The 23,201-nt window shown below is 44.0% G+C and overlaps 1 protein-coding gene across 2 annotated transcripts; it reads right to left on the bottom strand.

Annotated features, from left to right (window-relative positions):
- Positions 1 to 12,622: 12,622 nt before the first annotated feature.
- MUL1 (mitochondrial E3 ubiquitin protein ligase 1) lies at positions 12,623 to 21,432 on the bottom strand. 2 transcript variants are annotated; one of them, XM_067567502.1, is made up of 6 exons: positions 21,253 to 21,432; positions 20,743 to 20,997; positions 20,490 to 20,624; positions 18,362 to 18,449; positions 17,642 to 17,762; positions 12,623 to 14,957 (listed from the first exon to the last, which is right to left on the bottom strand). In XM_067567502.1, exons 3-6 carry the CDS (start codon positions 20,610 to 20,612, stop codon positions 14,228 to 14,230), a joined length of 1,062 nt encoding a protein of 353 aa, XP_067423603.1. In that variant the 5' UTR covers positions 20,613 to 20,624; positions 20,743 to 20,997; positions 21,253 to 21,432; the 3' UTR covers positions 12,623 to 14,227. The 2 variants fall into 2 exon arrangements, with proteins under 2 accessions (XP_067423603.1, XP_067423601.1); XM_067567500.1 differs by lacking the exon at positions 21,253 to 21,432 and having other exon boundaries at positions 20,743 to 21,028.
- Between the last annotated feature and the right edge of the window lie 1,769 nt (positions 21,433 to 23,201).

The raw sequence follows: 23,201 nt of genomic DNA, 5'->3' as shown, positions 1-23,201 counted from the left end.
CTCGCAGCACCTCCTGGGAAAAAAGAAGCCTGAATGTTGATTCCCTGACTAAAGTTATGCAGCGCCCTGGCCAGGCAGTGGGGAAAGGGATGGCAAAGCCCAATTCTCTTTCACCTCAGAGCAGCAGCACTGCAGGAGTGGCAGGGTGGAGCATTTGTGAGGCTTGGGCCGAGGCCGTTGTCATCTTCCTTGTGACGAAGCCTTAAGGGAGGGAAAGTCTCCTGTTCCAGTTGGCAGCTTTAGTTTGTACATGACCCTGTTTCCTGATGTGTGCTTTGCTTCCATAACCAGTCATCCATGTGGCTGGAAAGGAAGGATTCATTCACCACACAAGGGGGTGTAGATGGCAGAGGATGAGGGATGTGGCCTGCTCACGGAACTGGAGTATAGAGTGAAGACTGCTCCACATACCTGGCTCTCCACACAGCCCACACGGTAACAACCTGCATGGAGCCTGGAGGGAAAAGCACAGGGTGCAGCAGGGAAGAATTTGGAGGAGTCTCGGGGCCGTCAGTCTGGGTGCATGTGGCTGGAATGCTAGCAGCCACTGCAGAACCCCTGTGAACAGTTCTCTTCCTAAAGATTTCATTTAGTTTTAGAAGCATAGAGCCCTCGCCTGTCATTGCTCAGCATGCAGTATGTGAAACTAGCACTATGGGCTCCAGCTGCAATATCGACCATCTCTCTCTTGTCCCGCCCTCACATGCCTGTTTCTGCCATTACTTGCTCCCAGCAGTCCCTGCTGTAATGTAGGAGGTGATGTAACATGATAAGGTGTGAATGCCTCCCAGAAACACTGGTGGACTCCCATGTGACGTGGCAAAACCCTGGTGCTGTGTGTCTGAGGCAGTGTCTTGGCAACCTGATACCCTGTAACTTCCTACTGCAGGAAGTCAAACAAGTGAGCCCAGTGGTGCTAGGTTAAACCCTGTAGCAGAGGGACTCTGGTACACACAGGAGTTATAATCAGGACGCTGCTGATCACAGCAGGCTGGGTGGTGACCATCTTGACAAGACATAGGCACAGTCCAAAGTCCCCAGGTTACTCCAGCTCCAAACAGCTGGGACTGTTGCAAAGATAAAATGAGCAGGCTTCTGAAAGCCTCACCCAGGGCTCTCCAACCATTGCCAACTCCCAGTTTCATCATGAACTTCACAAGATTTAGTGTTTTTCCTAAATCCTCAGCTCCTGGAGTCATGCTATGGCCTCAGAATCTCAGCTGCTGTTGTTTTAAAAAAAAATATTTCTAGCCCCTGTTGCAGAGAAGAACTTGGAAATGTGAACTCTAACGGTTCAAAAATAGAAAGCAAAGAAAAAGACCCCAAATTTATTATATTTTTAACATCTCATGAATTTTAAGCCAATCTCATGATTTTGGGGGGGGCCTGACTCCTGATTTTTGAATGGGGGAGTTGGCAATCCTGGCTTCATCCAGCCTTTTTTGACCAGGAGAATGTGACTTCTGAAACTGGGGGAGCAAACCAGGGGAAGCAGAAGAATCTCTACCCCAACACCAGGGTCATGCTACAAGACATCTGAGCTGTGAAATTTTTAGTCTAAGTCTGTGGTTCTGTGTGCCTCAAACCCACACGAATGGCAGCAAAACTGCAGGGCTGTGTGATCCACAGCAACACAAAGAGTACAACGTTAAAGCTGTCCCATGACACATGGCGACCCCTCTGTAACCCAAAGCGATGCTAAAAAGACAGCGTGACCCAAGGGAGAGTGAGGTTGGTTATGCAATGCTGCAGGATCTATGTAACCCAATGCAACAGAGGGAGATGGGCCATTGCAGCACAGTACATGGCAGTGTCATCTGATACGAACACCTCACCCAGTGCATTATGACAAAATGGCCTCTGCTTTGGAGATGTAAGCATAGTGATGATGCACACTGCAGCAGACTGAGACTGGAACCTCATGCAGTGTCACATATACATGCTGAAGCAACACTACCAAGGGTGTGTGAGGGATGAGGAAAACCGTGTACCATTCCATCTCAGTAGCCGTAACCTGCAGCTGCAGGGAAAGCCGTTGTAAGGGACAGGAAGGCATATTTAGCGGAGTTCATGAGTCACCACTGAGTCTTGTCGGCATTTTTGTAGTCTGTTCTTCTCTTTGAGCAAACCCCCTTTGCTTGGAGGGGACGTGCTGATCCCGCAGCAATTTCCTTGTTATTTAGCGTTCATTTACATCCTCATCCTGTGCAGATTTATTCAGTACTTGGAGCTGGGTGTGAATTTTAGTGCTGGCGAAAGGTGCCAGACTGACAGCCCTGAAGACTGAAATCTTCTTGTTTATGCAGAGAACAGGCAGTGGCAGATTAGAGAGAAGGGGTGAGGGTGGGTAGGAGTTCAGCTCCTTCTGTCCCATTGAGGTAACAGGAGCAGAAGCCAGTCAAACATCCCTTGAACCACAGGTGGAGGGCCTAGCTTAAAGGTGATTGAATCATCCTGTCACTGGCTAGTCTGCCTGCCCACTCAGGCCTCAGGCTCTCTGCTGAGACTGCCAGCAAAGTTCCCATTTAGTGTCCATTGCAGTGCTTTGGGGATGTTTCCTGGGCCGATGCTGCCTGCTCACTTCAGGTAGGTCCCTGTACCGCCATCAGGTGGGAAGAATGCTTCTGTCCCTCCTGAGTTGAATTCGAACCATTGATCTAGAAGCAAAAGGCTCGGGATATCTTGGTGCCACGCCCATTGCCCCAGGCTATAAAGTTTTGTGATCAGTAATATTCTTTGTAGCATCCCCAACTAGTATCATATTGCCTTCTTGAAGTGTTTAGTGCTTCACAAGCATTTCAGGAATCAGGGGTCTGGACAGCTCGTGAGGTTGAGCTACCGAGCCTTTCGTTTTGGGGGTATTGATCTGATTCCAACTCACGATGCCTGTGACTGAATGTTAGCACGCGACAGCTGTTCCGTGGCCTCTCTGAAGTGAATTGGTGGTCTCCGCCAGTTCCTAATGGACAGATGTGCACGTGCGTCTCAGCATTAAGTAATATTCCTGCTGGCAGTCTGGGCTGAGATCCAGCAACCTGGTACTGAATGGGTTTAGAGACAGAACTACCCTCTCCCTTCTAACGGTGTGGCCTGGGAGGCACATCAAGGGGAGCAGGGTAGGAGAATGTGCACCGCTGTTGCCCACAGTGTACGTGTCCTGCAGATACAGCACTTCAGCCTCCAGCGCTATCAGCCTCAAACCTTCCACCACTACTGCATCCAATGTAAAAAATGGAAATCCCTGCCCTGGCCCCGGGCCCAGGAGGAGCCCAGGTGACACCATGCATTGGCAAGCTGGACCAAGGGACTGCGGTGTGTGTTTTGTGACAGTGCGTCAGAGGGGGAGGAGGAGGGCACTATGGTTAATGACTGTGGCAGAATCACAGCATCTGAAGGAGATGTTGTCTGTAATCCATAAAATACTTCAGCAGTAGATGAGCAGGTGAACAAGCACTTCCCACTCTCAAGAGGTTTAAGAGCTCCAAAATGTGTTAAATGTAAATTAAGAGCTCTTCTTCGGTAGTGTCTTCCAAGAACCAAGCCACCCAAGAACTTTGGAAACCTGATTCTCCCAATGCTCCCCAGCCTTGCAAGGGGATGCCAGCTGCCAGCTCCGCAAAGCCGGTCTTTCTGATGTTTCTGTAATGAATCAGCCTATTTCAGGCTTTGCCTGCAGACTCGCCGGTCCCAGTGCATGGGAGATGTGTTTAAACAGTTATATTTGCATGGCTAGCGTCTTTTTCCCCTGGAAATCACTTGGCAACAGAGGTAACAGAGAAATGGTGTGGCTGCAGCCTGAAAGGCAAAGTCTGGTCTGGAGAAGGAAATATCGCTGGTGCCAAAGTCCCTGATTAAAACAGATAAACAGGCTTCATGGGAAGCAATCCTGACACTTTGCTTTGTGTAGTACATTGCTCAGCAGAGGGAAAATGATACAGCAAAGAAAATAATAGGCAATAATGGGTCAAGCAGCTGGACATAAAAGCCTGCACTAATTGAACACAGCTTTTGGATAATTTCCCTCCAGAATAAGGGTTTCTCCTTTTGTTAACCATAGACCTGCTATACTGTGGAGGCAGCAAGGCCCAGTGGAACAAGAACCAGAAGGATTTAAAACCTAAGCACATCTCTGCCACCGATTCCCTTTGTAGCCTTGGACAAGTCACTTAACCACTCAGCCTCTGCTTCTCTCTCCCTGCAAATGGGGCTAGCAATGCTTCCCTATCGGCTCCACAGAGAGAGAAGGATAATTCATGTTGGCAGAATGCTTTGAAAATGAAAAGTACCAGGTTGTTACTTGATAAATTAAGAGAGGCTTTTTAAAAGGTTCCTCAGTAGCCTCAGATTTTAGGGGCTAAATTTTCACTGGAACTCTTAAATGCACCTGTGTTTGTGGGCTCACCAGATCCCAAACAAGGCCTGTCCACCACACTGACTAGGGATATCGAACCAGTATGCTCTTAATTGCTGCAAAACACACCCATTACATCTGAACATCCCACTGACCTGTGTGAGGTCCTTATTTAAGTTAGCAGCACAGCCTGTCACAGAGCGGTCCAGCAGCAAAAGGGTTAAACAGAAGCATATCAGAACACTCTGGTTTATTAATAAGGTATACAACTTTCTCTGGCCTTGAAACGTTCTTGGTGGGTTACATGAGAGAGCGGGGAGAGGTGCTTGCTGGTTCAGGTTTCGCTTGTGCTGGCACTGTGTACCCAACTGGCTGTGTGATCAGTTGCTCTCTGCTTTATACGACTGCGGTTTCTCATCTAGCAGCTGGAGAGATCAGACTCCTTTTTAAAAGGGGAGGGGAGCAGCTGAAGCAGAGAGGCAGCATCTTCTGCATTGTAATTGTTCTGCTGCATGAGTGTGCGTCTTGATTCAGGTCAGGGATGAGCTTTCTGTAGACATTATCTTGATGATGGATTCTGAAGCAGCAGCATGTTAGCTAAATAAAATACCTATTTCATTTGAGATGCTCAGATCATGCAGCAGAGCTGCTGTTGGATGAGTGCCGCAAAGCCGCCAACTTCTACATGCAGATACCACTTGGCTGCTGATTATTTTGCTACTACTGCAGGTTCTTGATATTGCATTGACTTGGTACATTCCATTTGAGAAAGTGACCTATAAGTGCTATCTGGACCACGGCAGGCAATCCCCTGCTGAAGGAAGGGTTGGCAGAGGAAGGAAATCTCCACCATGAACAACTTGCCCTGGGGAGGGGAATCCCATCACCCAAGGACAGATGGTGAACCTGATCGTCATGCACAATCCTGCTGATTTCAATGGGAATACTCGTTTTAGTAACCACTCGCTAAGAGATTACAGTGCGTCCCTAAGTAAAGGTAGAGAATCGACTGGATTCCAAGCCGGCAGGAGGAAATGAACAGCTTGCTAGAATGGGTCTCTCATTTGAACAACATGGCGGGTAACAAGGCCGTATACCCATTCAAAGCCCTGCTCCAGAGCTTCCCCTGCCTTGCTCCTGTCACTGTTATCATCAGTGCAGGCTGCCGCTGCTTTGTGGGTAGGATACATTTCATGAGTGCTGAATTCCCATGCAATATTCTTCTATTTCTCCCTGGACAGTCTGCCTGACAACCAGGAAGACAAGTTGGGGCAACAGGAGGAGAAGAAGGGGGTTACCTCTATGACCGTGCATATCGGAGACATAATGGTAATATCAGTTCTGCTATCATGCTTTACAAAGGAAGGCAAGTATCATGAACCTTGTCCTGCAGGTGGTGAAACTAGAGGCAGAGAGAGGGAAAGTGACTTGCCCGTGGTCACAGGACAGTCTAGCAGGGATAGAACCCAAGTCTCTTTATTCCCCGATCAGCACACAGTCCACTGGACTTCAGTGCTTCCTCCCACAAGATACAAAAAATCCACCAGTAAAAGGAAGGCAGAGAATGTAAAGTTGATGCAAGTGGAATATAGTTCCCCTCCTCCCTAAGAGCTTGAAATCCTGGAGAAAGAGAACATGAGGGAAAACACACACACACACACACACACACACACTCTCACACAGCTGTCACTGCATGGAAAACAACAGAAGCGCCAATTTGTTTCTTTAGATATTCAACATCTAGCAAGTTGATCAAGCTCTGTCTCTGAATTCTGTCTCTGAAGACAGCTGCAGCTAAGAGCTGATGTCTTGACAGATTCTGCTGTTTGCTGGTGTGTTGCTATTAATTCTATCAAATAAGGACTTAAAGGGGTAGCAGTTAGATTGGCAAAGGTTCAGAATCCTCCAGATACTGAAAGGAGGGGACTAATCAAGTGAGACCAGGCTGCTCTGCTTATTAGCAATCCTCCAACCACTCAAAGAGCCTTTCTGCTCAGAAAAGTGACTATCAATATGATATCATGGGGTACCAGTTTGTCTCACTCGTTTTAATAACAAAGTAAGTTTAGAAGTAATTTATAGGGCTTTTTCTTTATCCTCCTTCTCCCCACCGTGGCCCCAATTATCCCTTCATACCCAGTATGGGATCCGAGAGTCATACGAGGTTATTTTCTTATGTAGCATCATCACACATAATCATGGCTCTCCAGGCCAAAGTATGCCATTAATGGCCACTGGGCAACCTCCGTGTCTACAAACTGTGCCCACCATGTGCTCCCACCGTCAACACCGTGTTGGCACACGTTAACTGATTGGAACTTACTAGATAATTCTGCGAAGGCCTGAATAGAACCCAGCTCACCTCTCCTTAGCTCTGCAGAGCTAACAGGAGTAAACATTTATTTTTGACAGTAAAATCAGCTGATCTGATTTCAAATACAAACAAGGAGCAAATCTGTTGTGTAAGAACGTGTTGTTTTCATATAGCGGCTTTTCAAAAGAGATGTGCACTTTGAGCTACCCAGAAGATCATTTTTATGACAACATAAAATGCATGGACAGTGCTTTACAAGAAGATAAACTACTGTAGCTATAGAAAGACGCTGAAAATTAAGACATTTAGAAAAGGTAACTAGGAAGAAAAACAAAGAGAATGTAAGACAAAAAAGAAAGGAAACCACCTTCCCCACAAGAGAAAGAGAAGCAAATAAATGAAAGGGAGGGAGTAAAAAGAGTCAGTAACATGGGATCAGCGATCCAGAGGAATTTGTGATACAGATTAAAGCACCAGTTTGGGCTCACTTGTTTGTATTGTAGTAATGCCTAGAGGCCTTAAATGAGTTGAGGACTTCATTGTGCTTGACACAGTATACACACAGAGTAGGATACAGTCCCAGCCCCAAAGAGTTTACAATCCAAACAGACAAGACAGAACAAGGAAGTGTGGCTATCTCCAGTGGAGAGGGGAAACAGAGGCATAAAGAGATTAAGTAATTTACCCAAGGTCACTGTCTGTAGCAGAACCAGGAACTGAACGCTGGCCTCGTGAATCCTAATCTAAAGACTTAACCACAAAACAATCTTTTGTCCCCTGGCTCCTAGATGTTTAATTAAAATGGTCAGTGGGCACTGAGTGGCAGTCTCAGTTTCATACCAAATCCTGCTGTCTCCCCTTCCTTGTCCCCATGGAGGAGTGAACCTCTTGGAGAGAGAAATTATAGTTCACATTAGAACCAAATATAATGGTCATAATATACAGAGAGTCATAAAGCAAGGAGGAACCATGTTAATAACAACATGCATGGTTATAGCAATTTTCATCATGAAGGATCTCAAAGCACTTCTAAAATTGTGTTTTACTACCTATACACAGGATAGGGATCATTTCACACACCACTGAGTTCAAGACAGAAAGTGAGGGGAAACACCTTTTTCTGAGCAAATCTGCGAGGGAGAGGCAGGGAGGGATTAGGAAATGTGACAAAGACACGAGAAGCTCAGAAATACAGGATTCATTATATAAATCCTCATTAGCATCCTTCTCCTCCCCAGCTCTGATGAATTCTACTGCATTCCTCGACTGAAACAGGTGGCAGGGGGAGTGGAAAACAAACCCGCATCTGAAATGCTTTGACAGGTACATTGGTATCACAGGGGTGGGAGTGAAGTGCCTCGTGGTGAAACAGAAATAGCTTTGAGTGGCAGTTCCCCCTTCACTATCGCTCTTCATTATTGCACCCTCCCACCCTGTGTCTTTCCTCCTTTGCGTGACCCCACCATTTCTAGGAGAAAGTGGCAGCCTGTTAACAGATACTGGAACTGGCACTGCAGTTTTGCAGCAGTTTTTGCTAGAACTAGTATTTTCAAGAAAGCACAGTCCTGGGACAGTCATAGCATCATGTACTACTGCCACATCATGATTCTACTGCGCCATCTAGGGTACAGACAGAACTAGACACTGCTAAAAAGCTGGGGAGAATACGCAGTTTTAACTTCTGCAGACTGAAAACTTCTGAACATTGTTATAGATTAAACGTGTCTGGTTTAGTTAGGCACATGCTTCGGTCCAACTGCTTCTGAAAGTTTATTATGCAATTAGTCTCACTGCTGCAGAAGTGTTTTCTTTGTTTTGGTAAGAAGAAGATAAATGAATCAGCAGGAATAGCATCCAAAACCATAAGAGGCAGAAAGGTCAGTTTCATTCTGCCTGTGGGAGTGTCTTGGTTCACTGCCTGATTCCTAACACCGCAAGGATCTACTGGTACTTTCAGACCAAGCCTATGAAAGCTAAGTCCTTAAGTCAGAGAGAGTCCTGACTAATGCAGCACAACTGGCCTATCTGTGAAGAACAAATAAAGCCCCATGAACTTCAATAAATAACTCAGTTAAATGTGAATCAAGCCATAAAGAGACTCTCTGCGCAGAGAAGCCAACATTATAACTTTGAGTTCCCATTTCTATTTTTTAAAAGTTATGCATAATGGATTAAGGAGTTATTTCTTCCCTTTGCAACCCAGCTTCCCCTGGATCTTATGGACAATCCTCTCAATGTGACATCCATCTTGTCACCGCAATGATTGAGCTGTTTTTGGACTTGGCCACAGGCAGGGAAACTGGACTGCAATGAAGATCAGTCTGGTTGGCATGAGGATCCAGGGAAGGATAGCTGCAAGTCCCCAATGGCCTCTTACTACCCTTTAGATGTCTCAAGCGTTGAAGTATAGGCCCAAGTGGCATCCCCTTTCACCCGTACAGGCCTGCTCTCTGAAGTAGTGGGCAGAGTAATTGGGCCATACTAGTGGCGGCACTGCAGAGCTCTGCAGTTTCAGCGTAGCATACCACCTACCGCTTGGTATGTATCCTGGTTCATACTAGTGGCGGCACTGCAGAGCTCTGCAGTTTCAGTGTAGCTTACCACCTACCGCTTGGTATGTATCCTGGTTCATGGTATGTATCCTGGTTCATACTAGTGGCGGCACTGCAGAGCTCTGCAGTTTCAGTGTAGCATACCACCTACCGCTTGGTATGTATCCTGGTTCATGAACATGCCCTGCATTGTTTCATTGCAAGACCAATACAGAGAATTTACTTTTTAAACAGACGCTGTTCGGCTCTAAGGCCCTGGCTGCACTAGCACTTATGCCGGCAAAACTTTTGTCACTCGGGAGTGTGAAAAAACCACCCCCCAGAGCGACATGAGTTTTGCCAGCATCCGCGCTCATATGTACAGTGCTATGTCAGCAGGAGACATTCTCCCGCCAGCATAGCTACCGCTGCTCGTTTAGATGGTTTTATGATGTCGACAGGAGAGCTCTCTTCCATTGGCATAATGCAGCTCTGAGGCACGAGTGCTCTTACAACGGCACAGCTCTATTGGCACAGCTCTGCCACTGTAAGTTCCTAAGCATAGACAAGAAACGGTTCTCTTAGGGGAAACTCGCCTGCCTATTCCTGCAATTACATCTAACTACCCACTGTTTTAGCGAGAACCACAAAGGGCAACAGTTCCGTGCTCTCTGTCCCAACTTTGCAAAAGCAGCTACTATTATTCCCAGAGCTGACATAATCGTTGACACCACGACACAAAGATCTTTCAGTTTAACTTTGCTAGCTTTTAACAAAGAAACCAAAGCACATCATTCACCATTTATTCTCGCAGCTGACAAAGGCAGTTTTGTCAGAAATAGTTGTTTTCATTTAGAACATAACAAAACCAGCTCTGATATCTCAGAGCAAAGGGAGTCCCAAGCGAGGATTATAAAAGGCTGAAACTCCTGATCAAGTTCATTGACAGCAGCAGAAAGTGTGCCAGTCATGCTGGGCATGAAATATCCTTTAATGGTGTCAGTTTAATGGGCACAGTGCAGCCATCATTCGAGCACAACGTGTATCAGGGAGAAAAACAACAATGAAACAGCTGTACAGGAAGTGACTAACAAGCACATCTGGGAGCTGGGAAGCAATAAAATGAAAATGATTTCGTCCAAGATTGATACAGTATCTCAACCCACTTCAAAATGAAGTGCGGTTCAGCTCCTCCTGGCCCATTTCAACCCAAAATCCTGGATTCAATGTCATAATGAAACACACTAACGGGCAGCAAGCTCAGCTTGCAAGGCAGGCCTGGGTAATGTATTCTATTTCCATAACAACTAAACCAAACCATTCCACTGATATATGAAGAGTACATTGTGATCACAGGGGAGGAAAAAAAGCCATTGTCCCAAATCCCCTCCCCCGCAACCTTCAACAACCTTCACAATCCTCCTTGATACCGCAGTCAAGAGAGGACAGATGCACCACAGCAGACAAGCCAGAGCACAGGACGTGCTGGGCACAGAGTGTGTCAGAGACAGAGATGCTTGTTAACACAGGTAAGGATATGATGACAAGGCTGAAGGAGTCACTGAGAGCTTTGTAATAAGGGCATGGAGTGGCTCTGAGGTAGGTGCAGCATTTTTCAAAGCATCTTATTCTCTTTTCCTGTCATATGCTGTACTGGGTTTAGGATACAAAAATACAAACACACACACTCAGAGGGCTGTCAGAAGCCCTTTGCCCTGCCAGCTTTTAGAGCCACTCAGGTCCAAACTACATGCTGGATTTCAGGGATCAGGGCAGTTGCAAGAAGAGGTGTTTCATCTATGCAGAAATGGGGTAGCAGGTGATTTCAGCTCCTTCCTAGACAATCCAAAGGAAGGACTTCTACACAAGGCATGGGATAAAACATGAGCAACTAGGATATGAGCATAAATTGAGTAAACGTCTGTCTCCCCGTTCCTTTAGAGCATCCCCATTCTTCCATCACCATTGGTTGGGAGAATGTGGCAACATGGAAAGGGGGAAATCATTAAAGTGAAGTTATATACAAAGTGGCCTGTTGCTAAATCCCATCAGTGGTTTGGAGCACTCCTGCTTTGGCTGATTCTCTAAGCAATGGTCACTTGAGCTGTTTGTCCGGCACTCACCAGGGGTGAGCATCTACCATTTTTCCATACCAGGGGATGAGGAACAGGCCAGTGTGGGGGCAGAAGAGGGAAGAGTAAAAAGGATGACAACCCATTTTGAACATCTTGTGCCTAAAAAGCAAGGACTTGACAGATTTCTAGTGCCCGATAGCAGTAGGATGAGAAATGCAGAGTGTTTTGAGTGAATTAAGTACAAGACCAGAAGCCAAGAACTCTGAGGCTTTGGGCAAGTTTCAGCTCTCCATTGTCTTCATTACCCCATCTTTAAATGAGGATATTTACCTCATACAGTTGTTTGATATTACACAACATTTGTAAGGATACGACCCTCACTCAGGCTCTTCTTCCAATACAGGAAGCACAACGCCTAGCCAGATCCTTAATTACAGCGTTGCATATTTGGAGCCTGGGAGTCAGATGGCAACACATTCAGCACTGCTCTACTCTTCAGTGACACAAGAAATACTGAGACCGATGGAGACTGATTCACCTATGGTTACACTGACTAACAGGGCCAATGACGACTGAGCCTTACAGGTTTAACAACTGCCTTAGTACTGTCGGCACTAAATAGGGACTTGACATCTTCCCTTAACTCCGATGAGTGTTTTTTTATTTAGAATTTTCCAGTTGTGTCTATCAGGGTCTCTCGAACTACCACAGCTACTAAAATACAAATGGTCAAAACATCAAGTCACCCATTAAAAAAAAAAAGAGAGACTGGCCTGAAAAGCCATCCCAGCTCCAACACAAATTTAAGCCAATTTATTTTTAACACATCAACTTCCGTTGGAGTTGTCATCCTAATCCATCCAACCCCATCTCCTCTATCCACTGGAAGATTTACTCCCATTATATATGAGAAAAATCCTGGCTCATGATTGCTGGAATCTGTCACTGATGAGCTAGCAACTTTCTAGTTACCTTCTCAGAGAGATGCAGTAATGTTAGCCAATCAGCTCACGTTATATGAATGAGTGCATTGCTATTGGCTGTGAGCTCCAAGACAGTAGTTTACTTTCTAGACCTAGTGAAATCCCCTCTTTAGAATGATAGTTTCAAAGGAAACGCTGTTAGGGGTTTAAAATTCATGACTATAACAGAAGTTGAACACACCAGAAATATCTCAAAATATTTTGAATGTACAAAAACACACTGACTGTTTACAGAATATGAAGATTTGATGTCCTCCAAGGTAAATATTGATCTTAGTGTCACCTTGATCAGGAAGTCTTTATATTTCCATTCAAGAATAGTCCCCCACACCCATTATTTAATAAGAAATCTGGGAAGTGAAAGAGACTTTTACTTTCTTTTTTCAAACAAACATTTATTTCATACCACATATGTTACAAATAAAGAGGAGCACAGGAGTATCAGCAATGCTTTGCTTTATGCGGTAGTCAATGCACAAATATGCAATACACCCCTTTGTTTCATAAATTTTGCAAAATAGTACTGAGGGTGACTTACATCCCACCAGCACTTCGTGGTTCACCACCACTCATGAAATCAGAAAGTTCAGTCAATGAAAGAAAGAAGGCAGAATGGTGCATATAAAGTATATTATACTAAAAAAAAAAAAAAAAAAATCTAATTCCACCCAAGATTTTGCTTTATAACCATACACTGTCTATTGTCATGACACTGCTTAGCCAGTTTGTGTGTGTGTCAGAACAAACAGAAAACAAAAGAAATACATACAACATAACACAAGACTCTAGGGAAGTGCTGTCCTCTTATTGCTTTTGTAAGTCCTGAGTTTTCAGCTCATTGTGGGAAATAGCAATGTTTATTCTAAACTCACAGATAGAGACAGAAACTTTTAGAATCAGATTCCAAAAGATAATTAACATTTTCTCATTTCTAGCAGTCTGTCATCTCCATTCCAGGTCCTAGCATGACGTACACCGTTGCCAAGCTCACTTACTAAAATAAGGTACGTTGTCAAAATAAAAATTCATGAGAAAGGAAATTTCTTGCCTGCACTATTACCGCTACCTTAATATTTGTTTAGTTTTAATCATTTAAGTCAAATTTGCTTTCACCATCGATGCCCTTCCGTTTTTTATCCAACTCTACAATGAAGCCAGACAAGTGAATTTCACTGTCTGGTTTTCATGTGCTAGCATGATGCAGTTGTATATGGATTTCCAATGCTGCAGAGAAAGATTTAACAAATAACCTCATATGTTTTGGTGGTGGCAGGAGAACAAGGAGAGGGCAATGGAAACATAACTGCCCTCTCTAATTATATAAAGTCTTTCAGGAAAATATTTCCATTCATACGAGGCTTTCTAACAGCCCTTAAAAAATCCCTAACACTAAATTCAGGTCTTAAAACTACGTGACAGCATCACTTTAATCCTGCAGTCTACAGGCTGTCTCGCTAAAGCTTTTTCTAGTCCAGATATTTCAGTCACTGATCATATCAAATCTACAGTGACTGCAGATCCAGTTATAATAAACCAGTAACACAACATACAAAAACCAGAAGATATGGAGTTACCGATTGTAATAAACACAAGGAATTGGAAGTGCAGATAGACAAAGACATTAACTCATCAGCCGAATACAAAGTTAATTTCTGGAGATTGCATAAACCACGCTCAAAGTCTATGGGGTACCATCTAAATGAAACTCAATGCACTCGGCTGGATTTACTCCCTTAAGGACTAGTTCTGGATTAAGTTATAACCTTTAGGCCAGTTCTGTCTCTGCAGTAAAATTTCTACTGTTGAGTTTTGGATAACAAGTACTAACTCCCACTCACTCTTCTTTCAACAAGTTTTAGTCCCCAAAGAACGGCACCTTCCCAAGTTGTCAGACAGGCCGACCAGCAGGATGACTTGAGAAAACCCCTTAAGTGGGGAAACATTTTTGCAAACAACTCCAAAGCCATAACCGTTTAGCTGTTGTATAAAGGAACCACTCTTGCAATCTCCTGCCTACAAATAGGGCATTTCTTTGGGTCTGGAAGTGCCTGGTAGCACTCATCACATGAGCAGACGTGCCCACACTCCAGAAAGACACAGGACTTAATGTTACTCAGACAGATGACACAGGCATTTTTTACAGTCTCCCCACCCTCTGTGTTCATGTCATGCCTTAGCCGTTCCTGAGACTGCCTGAATTCCTCTTGCATTTGTTTCAGGCGCCGCTTTTCCCGATGCTGCCGGTACTGCTTCCTCAGAATGAAGAAGAGTGTGGCACAGGTTGCAAAGCCAAAAATGACTGTCAGGATCTTCCAGAGTTTGATGTTTGATTCTTGCTTCTTCAACAAGGAGTCAAAATCCAGGCTGCTCAGATAATACTGCATCCCCTGCTTAGGGGGCTGCAGCTTGATAGTGTTGTTGTCTAGAACCAACTCTCCCACTCCCGTTAATGTCGTTCCAACCTTCAGCATCTCTTCGGTTTCTTGGATGCCTTTGGGACGTTCTCCACTAATGTAATGGCCAATCACGTCCGTGAAGGACTGAATAGAGGGATGGAACTTTTCATACACTGTCTCCAAGCTGAGTTCTGCAGAATCCAGGGGCTTTACCACCCTTACTGCGACGCTGGTGCTGTCCCCGTGAGGCACCAAGTCAAATGGCATCGTGTTGGTTCTCTGGTGGATGATCTTTTCATAGTCATTCCTGGGGGAGGATAAGTGAGTGAGAAATAAAGCAAATGCAGGCATAGTACTTTTGCCATCAGCTGGAACATGTGACAAGCAAAACCACAAGCCACTTTCCCCTAATCAAAAACTAGCAGTGAAACACGTGTTTAATCTGCTTTGTAGTACACACACCATCTTCAAGCCCTCTACTCTTCTATAAATTGAGATTAAAAAATCTTCATAAATTATACTAAAAGTTGACTAATTTTATCCACAACTAGGAAAAAAAAAATCTTTATCAATAGAAACTGCATCCAACTCTACATAAGTTAAGTCAACAAAGCTTCCTTCCTCTCTCATATTTGACAGTAGCCTACTACAGTGGTGTGAGGCTCAATTAATTAATGTTTGCAAAGCACTTTGAGATCCTTAGGCAAAAAGTGCTAAAGAAGTACAAAATATTACATTAATTGCCCCTGGAACAAGTACCTTGACACTACTGGGGCCAGTGAAACTTTCTGCAGCATTTAGTCCTCTTGAAAATGCCCTCCTTTTCATTAGTTTGGAGCCAACTGGCTTTTGGGCAAAGCTCTGGTATTATTTATCACATGCCCTAGCAAAAGTTTCTCTAGGTCAAAATAATTCTAAAGCTATTTCTTTCTGTAGTAGCGTTGCCTGGAGTCTGTATTCTCACACTTTTGCTTAGCTCCATTATAAGGAAGCAGACACTGCACTTCCGCTGGCATGAAGATGACACTCAGACATATCAAATTCCATCTCATCTTCCAAATGGGTTTCCAACTTCAACAAACAGTTGTATGGCAAGAAGCACTGCACAGCACACAAGCAATGTTAATAAGTGTAACCCAATTAACTGAGGCTTTGTTTAGGCTCAGAGAGTGGAGCAATGATCCGGTTTCAGCAGGTTCATTTGACAATGCTACTTCTGATTCCTTCTCCAGGTACTGAGTCTGGAGAGTCATGTTCTACCTACATTTATCATTTGCATTATACTGTAGGTCTATTATTAAGAACTAATTCATCTGAGGAACATTGCCAGCTTTTGATCATTGTTCAATGTGAACAATTTACAGCTGTTGACCAATGCTCTTAATCTAGCTAGGCTGGATTAGTGTATTTCCCTATTTTCCAGTATTTTAAGAGGTACATAGGGGTCACAACGCATCCTGATCTTGAAATCTTCATGCAGGCTCCTCCATAAATTCAGCAGTGATTTTAATGTATAAGGTTCTTGGGAGAATGCCCCCCACCCCAAATAACACTTCTGCTTCATACAGAACCCAATAGTTTCATGCATTCTGAGGAAGCTAGTTATGTGAAATCACCCAACTTTGATAATGACTTTGCCCACTCTTACAGAGTGGAACATCCTTCCCGATGTACAAAACTGCTAATGTGCGATAGAATTCAAAAGTAGGTTAAGGAAGTGACTGTTTGCTACACACTTCAGTTCACAATGTTTTATGATTTTATTGTACAGCATTCAGACTCAGTGAGGAATGCTCTCTGAGGCTCAGATTGTTGCTGTTGCCATTGCTAACAATAATCCACACTAATTTAAGGCTTTGCCATTTCTACCACTCGATTGCCAAGGAATTAAGAACAGGTACAGCATAGACCGTGTTGAAAAACTCACAAAACAGTGTAAATTGCCCCTGCACTAGCTGTTAAAGAGAATAAAGTTGGCAGGCCCAAAAATCTCATCTCTTTTCCATCAATTTGTAAAGAAATTGAGCGTTTACAGGTATCCTCCTTCCCAGTTACCACCACCAACACTCCCTACCATGCTCACCTCAAAAGAAAAAAGAAAAGAAAGAGAAAATGGGTTTGAGAGAGAAAAAGTTTCAGCTCCTAAAGGAGGATCTAATGTGGGAAGTGGGGTGGAAGATGTTAAATCTTATTTAAAAGTATCCATAATATGCACCTTGAATATTTATACACTTTAGGGGATTTATAAAAACTTTATGTATAGGAATGACTTCACCCCACACTGAAACACATTCACCTCTGAGGTGGAGCGCAGCAGCTGGTTAACACTGCACAGCAACATTACACACCAGTTCTACTTACCATCATACCCATTTTTCACAGCAGGAAGAATTTGGGGAGCCAAAATAAATGGAATTTGGCTAGGACACCAAGGTTAACAACATTACTCCTCATGAAAAGTGTCATTTGATCTCCAGTAACCAAGTGGGTTATATTTTAAGGCTCGATCGAAATGACAGCACGCCCACAAACAAACAAAAAAGTTTGATAATCCACACTAGAGCCTTTGTTCAAAATTGATCAGTAACCCATCCAAATATTGACTAGACCATTTTAGCTGTTGAGTGACTCACAGGACCATTCAAATCCAACACAGTATTTGTCTGGGTTTGAAACACTATCCATAATTCATGGAAAACAAAATACCCAGCCAACTAGTTACTAAGTAACCTTGATTTACAGGCAGAAGAAATTGCCCTGTAGGTGCCTCTCCCTACAAATAAGCTGAGCTACAAAATCAGACTCAGTGCCAAACTCCAGCGTTATTCAGTAGACTTCATGCTCAAATGAAATCACACCATGAAGACCCTCAAATTCTCTCACCAAATTCAATACCCAATTACTTTCTTTGGCAAATGTCTTCATCATAAAGCCAACAGAGTGAGCATAAACGTCTGCATCTTTTCAAGGCCAGAAGGGAAGGGGACGTACCAGATATGGGTTGTTCGATTCCATACCATTTTATGCTCCTGTAGCGTCAGCCTCTGAACTACTCCCTTGCAATTGTCCACAAATTGGCTATTAAGAGTTTCCTTAACAGACTGCACAACACCTGAAAGATACAGAGCCATTTTACTGAGAATTGTAAAGGCTATATATTCGTTAACCATTATTTTTTATCATACATATAATTTTTACTGCATATAAAATTAGTAATGCCAGAGTTCACCCAGTTATGCAGCAAAGGAAGACTATGGTATAGACAGGCTAAAAGTATAAGAACAGAATTAGTGCTTTGCGTTGTCAGCAACAGCCTCGGATGAAGAACTAGAGTAAGGTCTAGGGGGTCAGGAGGTGGATATAGGTTAGGCAAGGAAACAGACACACTAAGACTGCCTGACTTCTAATGGAGGTCCTTTATTGTAATAGAAAGGAACTGTTCAGGATTAGACAGAATCCACTGGAAACATCAGGAACTATTTAGTACATGTATGTGCTGAGCCTGCTGCTTGAAATGGAACTTCATTATCCTTGTGAGTTTTGTTAGATGATTCAATGTTTTCTTGACCACCCTCTCTGCTTTAGCTACATGGACCAGCATGAGAGAAGCTGGAGAAAAAAGTTATTTTCTTAGAAGAAGGGAAGGTGAAATGGAAGAGATTGGAAGCTATATTTATAACCCTTTAGTGACTAGGCATTTATGCACAATACCTTCAATAACTGCATATGGGACACATTTTCCTGGTGCTTCCATAAGAATGCTCTTCAAGTCTTGATCTAGATTCACTTTTTTTGCTCCCTATATAAAAAACGAGTCATACATAACAGTAGTTATAGACTAGATATGTGTTATGAAACAGATGCAAGAGAGACTTCTTGCTTATGACTAATTTCTGAAGATTGTGTTGTGTAGATAAATGTGGGAAGAGGAGGGTTTTGAGGAACAGGGGGTCAGTTCAGTGTTGCATTACAATAAGCTCTATATTTAGGCTTGGAAGGCTTAGATTTTTATTGGTAAATGTGGGCAAAATCATTTCACCATACACACACAAATCAACAAAAATATATTTCCATTGATAATATCATTGATAATTTACAGATAGGCAAAGTAAGAAAAATGGTGTTTGAGAAATTATTAGCTTGATTTAAGGATATTTACTTTGTATATTTTGACATGTGATGTTGACAATTTGTTTTTTAAGTTACAAAGCTTTAACTTTTTGAATTTCAATGGCTACTGTCATTAAATAATTATTGCCTGACTCCCCCCATAACTTCCCACAACTGTGAACATTTAAATTGATAAAAATAAAAATAAAAGTTTTAAAATAAACATTAATGTTACCTGTCAAAATTATCAAAAAATACAAACAGAATTTTGCTAAACTTAACTATATTGTCTTTTTCCTTCCTAATTTTAATAAGAAAACTTTACTCTTATCTAGTGTTTTTCCTCAGTAGACATCAAGGCACTTTATAAAGGGGGTCAGTATCATTATCCCCATTTTATTGATGGGAAAACTAAAGCACAGACAGCTGAAGAACAAATGCAGAATACTCCACTCAGGAAGAAACAATCAATTGTATACACACAAAATGGGAAATGACTGCCTAGGAAGGAGTACTGCAGAGAGGGATCTGGGAGGTCATAGTGGATCACAAGCTAAATATGTCAACAGTGTAACACTGTTGCAAAAAAAAAAAAAAGCAATCATCATTCTGGGACCTATTAGCAGAAGTGTTGTAGCAAGATACAAGGAGTAATTCTTTCATTCTACTCAGGCCTGAACTGGAATATTGTATCCAGTTCTGGGCACTACATTTCAGGAACCATGTGGACAAATTGGAGAAAGTCCAGAGAAGAGCAACAAAAGTAATTAAAGGTCTAGAAAATATGACCTAAGAGGGAAGATTAAAAAAACTGGGTTTGTTTAATCCGGAGAAGAGATGACTGAGCAGAGGATATGATAAGTTTTCAAGTACATAAAAGTTTGTTACAAGGAGGGAGAAAAATTGTTCTCTTAAACCTATGGGAATAGGACAAGAAGCAATGGGCTAAAATTGCAGCAAGAGAGGTTTAGGTTGGACATTAGGAAAAATTTCCTAACTGTCACAGTGGTTAAGCACTAGAATAAATTGCCTAGGGAAGTGGTGGAATCTCCGTCATTGGAGATTTTTAACAGCAGGCTAGAGAAACATGTGTCAGGGATGGTCTAGATAATACTTAGTTCTGCCTTGGGTGCAGGGGACTGGACTAGAAGACCTCTCGAGGTCCCTTTGAATCCTATGATTCTATGAAGTGACTTGCCCAAGATCACTCAGCAGGTCAGTAGCAGAGTCCGGAAGAGAACCCAAGTCACCTGAGTCCCACTGTAGTGTTCTATCTGGTAGGAAACACTGAACACTTCCCCTGAAATCTTAAATCACCAATGGGAATTACTTGCTATCATGATAAATGTGCCAGATGTCTACATTATAATCGAATAAAGCATACGCTTAGCCAGATGGCTTTCAGACTAGTTAATTTATGTTATTACCGTGAAACAATCCTTGAAACAGTTTTAAAATATGCAGGAAAAAACAATATAAAAGGGTAACACTCCTGAGAACAGGATAAATGCTGCATCTTCAAACAAATGGAGTACTAAGAATATATTCTATAGCCAAATAAAGACATGAAATGATTCAATAAAGAGAAAAACACAAATAAATATTTATTTATCAGAACAATCTATTATTTTATATGGAGTTTCTAATTGTCTATTGTGCTACAGTGTTACACATCAAATGGTAAAGTTAGTACTCTTCAATAACAACATTAAAATATCCCACAACTGACCTTGAGGCTGTGAGCGAGTTTAGATTTCTGCCTGTAAATGGAGTACAGAATTGCCGTGATAGCCGAACCGGTGGCCAGTAATATAACCTGGCCGGTTGAAGGGCGCCCCCCGCTTTCCATCATTGCTATTTAGATCTAGTTTGTATATATTTAAAACAACAAAACAAAAGGTTACAATAATGATCAGATTATTAAAAGACTTTCCAGTGCAAACTGCTTTCATGTCACAATGCATCTGAGAGGAGGAACAGACCTCTTTAATGAAAAGGATTTACAGGGGGTCTCAATCTGAGCTAGAATCTGGGTGGAAAGAGAGGTAGCAGAAAGCAGTTCCGACGGCAGGCGGGATACTCTGAGGCAGAAGCTGATAGCTCCTGGCAGCACGGGAGAGTCAGCAGCTGTGCACTGCACAAGCAGGTCGATGTCAACTATTTACTTTACAGGGATGGTGGCAGGAGGATGAGGTGAGGAGAACCGTCAGTGTTTGATGTTGATCTAGTGTTAGCCTCTGGGAAATCCAAATGTGATCGATGGGTGGGCAGGCCCCCGTCCCACCCCATCCCACTCAGACCCCAGAACTCCCCTCCTAGCCCCCCCACCCTTCCTAGCCCCCCTCTCACCCCACCCCCAGAACTCCCCTCCTAACCCCCCTCTCACCCCACCCCCAGAACTCCCCTCCCAGCCCCCCACCCTTCCTAGCCCCCCTCACCCCACCCCCAGAACTCCCCTCCCAGCCCCCCCACCCTTCCTAGCCCCCCCTCACCCCGCCCCCAGCGTCCTCTCCTCTCCTAATGCCTCCACCACATGCGGCATGACCCTGCAGCCCAGGGGGGGGGTGAGGGGACGAGTCTCTCTCAGAGCCTGCCCCCGTATGACGCCCCCCGCCCCGCTGTGCCAGCCAGGACTCACCCCGCTCCACCGCCCTGACTCGGCCCTATGCCAAGCGAGCTCGCCACCGCCCTTCCGGCGCCGCCTGATGACGTCTGCGCCGACACTCTGGCCGCGAAGACCATAGAGAGGAACCCGGCCGGTGGGGTCCTCCACGCCGCCTCTCCTCTGAGACGGAGCCCTCCCAGCTCCGCTCGAGGGCTGATGGAGGGACAGGCTGGGACCCGCCGCCTCCGCCCGCCCCTGTCGCTCTCCGCCCCTGGCTCTCACAGCACTTTACCGAGGAGGGAGGTGCCGTCAGCCCCCTTTGACAGCTGGGGAAACTGAGGCACGGATGGGGCGGTCACCCCGCAGGCGGGTGGCAGAGCCCGGAGTAGAACCCAGCTCCCGTCAGCCCAGGCCGGGGCTGTGTCTGCGAGGCCACGCTGCCTTGTACACTGACATAGCACCGCTGATCCCACGGCTTTGCAAACAGGCAGCCCTTCCCCCGGGGCCAGTACTCGCCCAGTGGGGCCCTAAACTGGAATATCTCGAGGCCCCCTTACCCCTCATTCACCCCCCCTAAAAATACAAACGGCATTGTGTCCACAAACCAACAAATACAACAGCACAACGCATACTAACGCAGTCCTTAAAAATGCAAACGGCATTGTGTCCACAAACCAACAAATACAACAGCACAACGCATACTAACACAGTCCTTAAAAATGCAAACGGCATTGTGTCCACAAACCAACAAATACAACAGCACAACGCATACTAACGCAGTCCTTAAAAATGCAAACGGCATTGTGTCCACAAACCAACAAATACAACAGCACAACGCATACTAACACAGTCCTTAAAAATGCAAACGGCATTGTGTCCACAAACCAACAAATACAACAGCACGACGCATACTAATGCACTCGTTACAAAGTTCACGTTAAATGGAATTAATGGTATTTTGGGGGTAATACTAAACTGGGGGGGGGGGGGGGCTTTGAACTGCTTGGAGCCTTAAACAAGTGCTTGGTCTCCTTATGTCCAGCGCTGTCTTCACCCACTGTGGAAGGCCAGAGGCCTCAGTGGGTGGAACACAGTGTAGCACTGCACAACGGGCTGGGGCCAAAATTTTCAGAAGTCGTGGAGGTAATAGCTAGGCAGTGACGTAATCCATATTTAAGCACTTAAATACATAGCTTAATTTTCTGAGGCACTAGGCCCCAGCTCCTGTGGAATGAATCTAAAGTCAGTTGGAGTTATGGCTGCTCAGCAACTCTGAAAATCAAGCCGCTTGTACGGGTGTCCATGTGTGGATTTAGGCACAGAAGTTTGAAATATATGGCCTAAATGTATTATTGGGATGGAGGACACCCTCACTTAAAACAGAGAGCTTTCACTTTGGAGTTCCATCTATCTTTTAAATTATATATGAAACTATATCTGAAGAAAAGCTCCTTGTAGTCTTGAAAGCTTGTCTCTTTCATCAAAAAAAGCTGGTCCAATAAAGATATAACCTCACTCACCTTGTCTATGTAATTATACCACATTCATCACACCAGCATCTCTTCTTTGTTCCTGTCAGTGCCATATGTATAGTTGATAGGAGAAGTTTCAGAGGCTCATCAAGAAGAAAATTTGTCCCGTTAAATGTAGTATTTTCAAGGCTGATTAAGTTCTTTTCTATGTGGCTTTCTTTCTGTCCACTAGATGGTGAGACACTCACATTGATAGCGAAAGCCGGATCTGGTTTTAACTTTGAAAGAGCTTGTGGCAAAAAGGATGACGTGTTTTTTAAGATGCGATGGCTCCGTTGCATTCAGTATTTAATGTTTGGGGGAA

The sequence above is a fragment of the Emydura macquarii genome, unplaced genomic scaffold (genome assembly GCF_026122565.2).
Source record: "Emydura macquarii macquarii isolate MOO-44397 ecotype Brisbane River unplaced genomic scaffold, CSIRO-AGI_Emac_v2 contig_2768, whole genome shotgun sequence".
Classification (NCBI taxonomy): domain Eukaryota; kingdom Metazoa; phylum Chordata; order Testudines; family Chelidae; genus Emydura; species Emydura macquarii.
The sequence above is the reverse complement of the archived record's forward strand: the minus strand, read 5'-3'. Positions and strand labels throughout refer to the sequence as shown.

Excerpts from the sequence above, each read along its gene's own strand:
- MUL1 (XM_067567502.1), bottom strand. The coding sequence starts at position 20,612 with ATGATGGAAAGCGGGGGGCGCCCTTCAACCGGCCAGGTTATATTACTG. Across the intron at positions 18,450-20,489 it reads AACTCGCTCACAGCCTCAAG|GGAGCAAAAAAAGTGAATCT; the intron begins GTCAGTTGTGGG and ends TTTTTTATATAG. Across the intron at positions 14,958-17,641 it reads AATCGAACAACCCATATCTG|GAATGACTATGAAAAGATCA; the intron begins GTACGTCCCCTT and ends ATCCTCCCCCAG.